Raw genomic sequence first — 9561 nt, 5'->3', positions numbered from 1 at the left:
TTTTTCTTTGCAGATGAAAACCAGTGTTTCATATTTGTCTTCAAAACATAGCTAAACTTTAAGTAACGCATAATTGTTACTTTTTTATCTTGGATAGATAAAAGGGATACACAAATGTTACTTTTTTATCGTGGAAAGATAAAAGGGATACACAAATGTTACTTTTTTATCGTGGAAAGATAAAAGGGATACACAAATGGTACTTTTTTATCGTGGAAAGATAAAAGGGATACACAAATGGTACTTTTTTATCTTGGGTAGGTAAAATGAATACACAAATGTTACTTTTTTATCTTGAATAGATAAAAGTGATACACAAATGTTACTTTTTTATCTTGGATAGATAAAAGGGATACACAAATGGTACTTGTTTTATCTTGGAAAGATAAAAGGGATACACAAATGCTACTTTTTTATCTTGGGTAGATAAATGGATACACAAATGTTACTTTTTTATCTTGAATAGATAAATGTGATACACAAATGGTACTTTTTTATCTTGAATAGATAAAAGTGATACACAAATGGTACTTTTTTATCTTGGATTGGTAAAATGGATAAACAACGATAACAACAAAATATATTACATTTCGTCCCTTTTTTATTATTTTAGGGTCCCGCAAACTAAAAGCTTTAATATAATCTTTAGATAAAGCTGAAGAGCAAAAAGAAAAAAGAACAGTACGTAGTATTGTGTTATTCATTTTTATTGTTATGTGTGTATAATACATGTCTCCTGGCGGTTCTGCGGGAAGTTTACGAACTTACAACGCTAAAAACCGGGGTTCGATACCCCGCGGTGGACACAGAAGATAACTTAATGTGGCTTTGCCCTAATGCAAACAGTAAACAGTACAATACATAACAAAAATGGGTAAAGTGGTCAGACAGAATGACGTCCTTTTTGTGCTCATGTTTGAAACAATAATGCAAAAACACAAATATGAATTACATGCAAGCAAATACGAATTTTTTTTTTACAAAATAATGCTCTAACGTTAAATTTTGTTTGCAAAAAAATATCCAACTCGAAAATTATAATAAAGATCAAAATTACAAACCAACGTTTAAAAACAATTTAATTTTTTGGAATTGAAATGAATTAAGAAGTAAAAAAAACTTCATATTTACGAAATTTCGATCTTCACCAGATAGATGTTTTATTTTCTTATGAGAAACTTAAGCATATTAGCGTTCAATCTCTCATTACTTGTTACTGAAAAAGTAAAAAAAAAAGAAAAAGTTTTGAAATTTCTTCTATAAGAATACTTGTTTACTAGAATACGTTTCACGTGTTTCTCATTTGTTGTATGTATGTTTGTTTCGCAACAAACCAGAAGAACCTACAAATACATACACGTACCTTAATTAAAATCAGAGAGTTATATCGATATTCAAAATAATAGGCTCTGTGTAGTCAATCATCATAACTGAATATTGCATATAATTAATGTCTGAAATAAGATACTTTGGCTTTTACTTTTAATTCTCGTGATGTTAATATTTAAAATTAAATAATATTCAAATATTACTATTTTATCTACAATGAGACATATTTTTTCTCTCAAAGAATTTGACCTTACAAACATTTTAGGAGCCAAAGGTGGAGCCGAGGTTCTATGGTTCGGGACCCACTACCATAAAAAACAATGTACACCGCACTCTGAGGCCGTATGCGTCTTATAATTGTGATGGTCAAATGAAATTATTTGGTTTTAAAACAGTAGCCCGGGAGTGGGCCGTGGGTAGTGTTGACTGGCTGCTTCCCCTCTCTAGACTATCACTTCAAAATTGTCCCCCGGTGGGACAGCGGTAAGTCTACAGACTCACAACGCTAAAATCCGAGGTTCCATTTCCCGCAACGGACGCAGCAAATATTCCAATGTAGCGTTGCTTTAAAAATAAACAAACAACCACTTCAAAATTAGGAACGGCTAGCACAGGTAACCTTCATGTGGCTGTGCGGAAAATCGAACAAACAAACATTTTATGCGCTTGTAGTTTCAGTTGCAGCAATTCTATAATATTTGAAAGATTTTTTTAGGTTTTTTCTTTCACTTTATTTTTATCAATTTATATTTGATAAGGTATTCTAATTTAATTACTACTATACTATCCCGAACTTGTAAGTACAAGTTTCATAGCAACATGTGTAGGATATTGTTCTAAAAGAAGGCAAGTCATTTTCACTAAATGTAAGATAACCACGTAAATTTGTTGAATAAGACACTAGTTTATCTTAGTAATTTGTTACAGTCATTAAAATATTTAGAAAACGTGAGCCCTGTTTGTGGTAATATTTTATTCTCTAGCAAATGTTATTTTATAATTAAGATTAGTTAAATGTCATTTAAAGTACCTAAAGCTAGCTTTTCAACAGTTAGAACAATTGGTACTGAATAAATATATCAGAAGTAATTATATATAATCGACGAATTTATACCCCTCAACGCATGTTTTAATCCCAAACTTCCTTCATTAATGTTATATATATAAGGGAGATTTATTTTTCCTTAAAGCAGCCATAAGTGAAATTCCACACCATTACTTCATGATACATTTCACTGTTGTAAATTAAGTAGTTATTTCACACTCAAATAAACCAATATCATATCTCTATCATGGCTGAAGCTTGGCGGAAGTAGTTATCACTTGCATGATTACTTAATTCCTTGGACAGTTTGGTTTGTTGTTAAGTGCAAAGCTGCATAATATAATATTTATGCTTTACCCATCGCAAGGATCGAACCTCAAATTTCATTCATTGTATGCCATCGAGTTTACCACTAAGCCACCAGAAGGGGGAGCCTTGGCTAGTAAGTTGACAAGATTTTTTCCGGCAGTTTCTGTACACTTTATTAACACGCTGATAACATGAGTAATACCAAACATGGGGATTTAATTTGCAAACGAGAGAGACTTTTAACTGTTTCTAAAAATTCACAAATGTTTGGCATATAACTTTTCAACACATGCTCTATCTAACTGTAAAGATAAGTAATAAATCTATGTTGATGATTTTGTGATTGTAGTTAATCGAATTTTGTAGTTTGTTGAGCTTGGCGTGATATAATGGTTAGCATGCTGGACCACATCTCAAAAGTCCAAGGTTCGAGCCCGCACTATGCTGTTGTACACACTTTCACCTGTACGCGTATTATAAGCTAACAGTGAATCCCCCTAATTCGGTTGAAAGACAGCGATCAGCAAATCGAAATTAGATGGCTATACCTGAACTAACTGTTTTTCTCATATGTCGCATGTTTAGGTAGAGAACACCAAATACCAAGTATTCTGCTTAGATGGTGTGTATTTGTTTCACACACATATTTAAATCATGAGTGTTCAGTAACTACTTGTACATCTATAAAACAACATCTTGTCATAAAAACAACATTCTCTATATGTGATATCAATAACACGTTCTAACCAAGAAATATAAATAATCTTGAGCTTATGACGTAATTTTCTTCAAAAGTTAGGTTTCTACTGCAAGTACTTAGCTAAATTATTTCTATGTTATCGTGAACAAAAATTCACTAATTTGTGCTATTGTTTCTCTCTAATAGCTTTGAAGTACTCACTTAGTCTTAGCTATCAAGTGTATTCATTCTCATCCGTTTCATTTTGTATTATTTTATGCTAACTTAATTAGGTAAATGAATAAGCATTTGTTTCAACGTCCTAAAGTCGTCATGTGTTTGGTTCCATCTTATACAGTGTTTGCTAAGTTATACGACTGATTTCCCAGAACTTTGATTTTGCTTTCTACTTAGGCCTAAATTATCTTTTAACACAATGAATAGTTCTGGCACTTCGGATTTTTTCGCTTTTAGTTGATTGAATCACCTTAAACCTATCTCTTACGTATAATGATGTTCTTCATAATATTTTTTTGCGAAACATGCTACATCGATAATACTGTTTTTTGTACTATCTAAAAATTAACTTTCAATCGTTTCAAGGCTTAATCTTTTTCTTATGAAACTACGTACTTAAAACATTGTGACCCCATCTTCAAATGTAAGAAAAAGTACAATTTCTTTTAACTTTAGATTTTTACTTTTCAAACTAACCAACATGAAGGACACCGTGAATGCAACCAATAAGACATTAGCTTGTACATAGGTACAAAAAAAAAAAAAGTCTGGCATGAGCTGGTTGTTAAAGTAATCGACTCGAAATCGGTGAGTGGCGGAATAGAATCCCATCATCGAACATGTTTGCCCTTTAAACCATAAGGGCGTTATAATGTGATGGTCACTCCTACTGTTCATAGGTAAAGAGTTGGCGGTGAACTATATGATTTACCTCTAGTCTATCACTTCAAAATTATAGATGGCTAATGAGGATAACTCTCGATTGGCTTTGCGCAAAATTCAACGAAACAAACAAACAAATATAGATAAAAAAAATATGTAATAAGATACTACCTTGACCCTTGAAATGTAAGTACATAAGTTGCAATAAGAAGAACTGAACAAAATATACTACGCACAGAAAAGCTTTTCTATCTTCATATTGCAGTACACCAATTTTTAAGCTCCAAAACTCCAGTGTAGTAATATAAAAAGATCTGGCACACCGCCCATGTTGCAACGTTGTTGTAAATAAGTTATTGAATCTTTCCAAGGAAATTCAATAGCACCTATACTTTGGTTCAAATATCAAGCTATCGCTTTTGTGTTGCTTATGTACGCCAGGTTGATTGCAAGTAAAAACCAGAATACACAAACTGTGTTCTTCTATTATATATTTACACGAGTAGAAAAAAAGATATATCGATAGGCACACACACACATATATACACATCAAGTCAACATTAATATTTAATGCCCCTAGGTACTACTTGTGTAAAAAAAGCCACACTGATCCATCGGTTTGTATGTTTACTTATCTTATCTATCACTTTATGCTTCTCTTATAAAACAAATCTTTGTGGCAACAAATTTACAATATTGGTCAATGGTACTCCACATATATCGATGTGGTTCGATAATTTGTGGTACGTGCATACTTTGAACTTCGATGAAAACTTTAGTTGATTTGTCAAAACTTGATTTTATGTTTTCCATGTGCTTGTCAGAAACCTGTTAATTGTTCTTTTGCATTTAGTTTTCATAATATTAATAACAAAGTGACACAGATGACATAAGGTTGGGTCAAAAGTCAACATCACTAACGTTTTGTTCTGTTTGAACTGCAACATGTCTCATACAATTATGCATACACACCTAGGCCTATCCGTAAGTACAGTTGTATTTGAAACAAAGTTTATAAAATAAAGTAAATGCATACTGGCGCCTAACACGTGGGAATGAAGGAGCAAATGCCCTCCCTTTAATTGCAAAAATGTAATGCTTAAGGTCTATCATAACATGCTGTCACAAAACTGTTTTTCAAAAGTGTAACCTAAAATCAAAAAGTTGTAAAAACCATCGATATTTTGCTGTGCTTCAAATATGCGTATTTTCCAAAAAAAAAAAACTGAAAAAAGGCTATCATCGGCGAGTGACGTCACGGGTGTCAAACATATAATCCTGCTGTCACAACAGCCATTAACTTTAGAGTGAGGAGACACGGTAATCATTTTGAGGATTCAGTGGCAAGATGGTGTATTGTGCGGCTTATGGGAGGACTAACAGAAGCAAAAATGGTTCAGGTATTAGCTTCTTTCATTTTCTGGCAGATCCTTTAAGAAGAAAGCTTTAGACCCATAAAATTAGATGGGCTAACTTCGCTTCAACCAAATATAGCAAGGTATGTTCGTACTACTTCGAATGTGAGTGTTAAGAAGAGCGTTTATATGATCTGGCGAGAATTACCTGCCAACAAGGATAAAACAAATTAAAACCACATGCTATGCCAACAATATTCTATTGTAATGGTATATTGAATTATAAAAATACTGAAGCAAATAGAGATAAAAACTCTGAAGTGTCAGCGCGGTCACCAATGACAGTTCGCGACAGAGTACCAGACATCGGATGGCGTGTGAAAAAAATACGACACCGTGAAGTGAGTCCTTGCTTTCCCTGTATCGAGTATTAGGCTTATAGTTTTACATTAACGGGCTGATCAAAGTTCTGATTTAATCCGGATTTTGATATAATTATAATTTATTTGGGTGACACTTTTATCTAAAGCGAATTATTGGAATTTTCAAGCATACAATACAACGTGCTTCATATATGTACAACATTACACAATATTTAATGTGGCCTTTAATTTTCCCAGGGAACTTAATAACAGAAACAAGAAAATACCTACATTTTATCAGCAATCATTTCAATATAAGTATTATTTTCTATTACTTATTTATATATTGTAAAGAAATGTGTGTTACTATTCTGTTTTAACTACATAAGATAGAATGGGATGTACATCTCCGAACTCCATGTGTACTTTTCTTTAAAAACCAGCTTCACTCAATGCAGGATGGCAACCAAAGTTCTGGACATAGGATTCTATACGTCATCGGATCACGTGACTCTCTACCTAATTAACTTTTTGGCTGAACAGAAGTGCGGCATTTTATAGAAGGGTTTTTCATTATTTTTTGGCCTTTAGGTCAAATTTTTAAAATAATTTTGTAACAACATGTTGTAACAGACCATAAGCATTACATTTCTGAAAAAAAAAATAGGCTTCAAAAATCCTTTAACAATAGTGACAAAATGGTCATGCTCATGATTATTCGATACTTGCAAGTGCAAATGAGCAGTGCAAATTTACTTATTTCACTAAACGTAAGTAACAATAAGATTACTTCAACGTTTTATCTCATGGTTTATCAGAATGACCTATCAACACACACACACAAAAACTAAATAAGTCTTCATTAATTATCTCAATATTTCTCTGGAAAAAAAAACGGAAACCTAAACCTTCTGTAAGCTCAAAAACATCATAACCTCTTTACAGTAACTCAAGTTTAATCAAACATTTTATCATTGATATGTCACTGACTATGGTGCTAAAAGAAATACACATGGTAGTCACTTATTTTTTTGCAATTGTGCACATATATGTAAGTTACAAACAAACAGTATTAAATAAAGATTCTCGACATTCATGCAGAGAATCTTATAAATAGGAATTGCTCCAAATATCCTAAATTATGTTTATCTTATTGTGAATTTACATAAATGTGTTTTTTTACTAAGACTAAAAGTAAACCTGAAGTAGAAAATATGACGTCATAATTTCAATTTTGGTTTCTGTTATTGTTCTTTGTCGATGCTTTCAGAATTACCAACAAAATAAACTGGTAATATTAGCTTATTATTAATTATCAACAAAATAAACTGGTAATATTAGCACGTCACTTATTCTTAATTACCAGCAAAGTAAACTGGTAATATTAGCACGTCACTTATTCTTAAGACTTTTTATCTTCAAGATTAATAGTGGAAATATCATATATCAGGTTAACAAAACCCTTACTTATTTAACATATATTACTTCAAGCGAAGTATGATCATATAATATTTCAAATGCATGTATAATAAGTCTTTACCAATCGAAATTCATCATGTTTATTAACAGTGTAGTGCATCAATTGATTTTTTTTTGTTTTTAATGGTTTTTCTTATATATATATAAAAAAAGTAATATACTTATATAATTAATACATATAAAGGAAAGGCAAGTTACCAGGAGTAAGGAATGAGTTTTCTTAATATAGACAGTAATCCATTTTTCCATAGGCTAATTTCAAATAAAAAACTTGATTTTTTTTCTCTGAAAGATGAAATTCACTCAACCGAAATTATAACTTTCATGAAGCATAGTTTCTACATCTTCAATCAGGCATGCCTAATTTTTCTTTACAACGTTTCATACTCACATTTTCCATATGATATTCATTATTTCACCTATACCTGGAAATTATGGTTATTTTTAGATGAATCTGACCAACCGACACAACGCCGCCTTGGTCATAACGAGATATAATGCAAGTTCACGCATGCGAGTGTCTGAGGCTATGTAGATGTAAGTCAGTGTTTCTCAGCCGGATTTGCCAGACGACCCCCGCGTTCGGATTTTGTTCGTCGCGACCCCCATTATCTCTACAAGAATGAAAAAACAGTTCGTCATAGTTCATAACAAAGGTGATATGTACACCTCTCAGACACCTTCAGGACTCAAAAAAAAAAAAAATGTTGACCCTCCCTGAAAACCTGCTCGCAGCCCCAAAGAGGGTCGCGACCCACCGTTTGAGAAACACTGATGTAAGTCATAACTATATTGTCTAAACTGACAAGGAAATATTGAATGCTTTTTTTTATCATTTCTATTAAAATATCACAAAATATAGAAAGTATTTCGCTCACACAATACACGTGATAGACAAGACGAACCCCACAGTAAAAAAAAATCAAACAAAAGTAATACAACTGATGTTTATAGGGTACCAATGAGCACAGCAAAACAACAGGATGTTGATCCTTAGTATATCTTTATCGGGGCTTCACTTATAGTCCATCCTGTATTTACATTATATGTTTTCCAGACACGTTAAAACGTACTATGGTATTTTACAGTTACGTATTTATTACAAAATCCTAATTCTCAGATTTCTGTTTTAAAATTAATCCTTCATATAAACAATGTAGTTTCCATTACATCGAGTTCATATATAAGGATAGAACAAAACTGCGCACGCTCCTCCCATAAACCTGTAGCTTTTATTACTGTGTAAAGTAAGAAGCTACAAAGTAAATAGCAAAACAGAAAATGTGAAGTAGAAGTTTCATTGATTTTTCCTTCTCAGATTACAGAATAGCAACTACACTTTTCACTTCACTTGCTACCGTAGCTAATCAAAAACATGAACATATTTAAAAACAACATTATTAACAGACTTGTGAAGGTTACTTACACCAAGTCGGCTACAAGGAACATATAACACTTGATCTGACCGTTTTCCTTCTATAAGCTGGTGTGGCGGTGGTCCAATACGAAACGCTTTGGCTTTGACCCAAAATCGAAACTTGGAATTTTCGGCATTATTGTTTTCTTCTCCTTTGAGAATCTTCAAAATTCGATTGTATTTTCGTCTAGTGACTGTCTTGGTTTTGGCGCTATCACCGTAAGTTTTAAGAGCCCAACTTTGAAAAATTTCGTACATTTCTTGCTTGGTCATTAACGATGAAGAATCATTGGTATCCTCCGGTTCACTGGTTTCTCTTTCTTTCTCCTTTTTTATAGTTTTTTCGCTATCACTGTTTCCTGGCGGTGCAGCCGCAGCTGCAGCCAAGGCGGCTGCGTATCGTGTATTGTGTCTTCGTTCCATACACCGAAATGCTCGGCTGTGAAAACCGTGGTGTCGCAAACCGTTCAAAACAACAGGCCTTGTATTGTCCCACTAAAAGAGATACTTTTGTTCCTAACCCTAATGTTAGGCCTATGAACACCGCCAAGTTTCTCTAACGTGAAAATACAGGTAGTTTGGTATGGTACACGATGCCACGTATCAAACAGGGCGACTGAGAAACAACCTGATTGGGGCTGAGGAAGAACACCATTACGTTGGCCTGGGGTAAGAAGAAGCTGGTC

The 9561-nt window shown here is 33.1% G+C and overlaps 1 protein-coding gene across 1 annotated transcript in view; it reads right to left on the bottom strand.

The window, feature by feature from the left end:
• Positions 1-8994, bottom strand: part of LOC106457695 (nucleolar protein 4-like) — a 96850-nt gene extending 87856 nt beyond the window's left edge. The window contains exon 1 of the mRNA XM_022383700.1: positions 8885-8994. Within this exon, the coding sequence (XP_022239408.1) occupies positions 8885-8907 (23 nt within the window). The 5' untranslated portion in view covers positions 8908-8994. The remainder of the gene's footprint in view (positions 1-8884) is intronic.
• Positions 8995-9561: the final 567 nt, after the last annotated feature.

This window comes from Limulus polyphemus, unplaced genomic scaffold, assembly GCF_000517525.1.
Source record: "Limulus polyphemus unplaced genomic scaffold, Limulus_polyphemus-2.1.2 Scaffold362, whole genome shotgun sequence".
Taxonomy (NCBI): domain Eukaryota; kingdom Metazoa; phylum Arthropoda; class Merostomata; order Xiphosura; family Limulidae; genus Limulus; species Limulus polyphemus.
The sequence above is the reverse complement of the archived record's forward strand: the minus strand, read 5'-3'. Positions and strand labels throughout refer to the sequence as shown.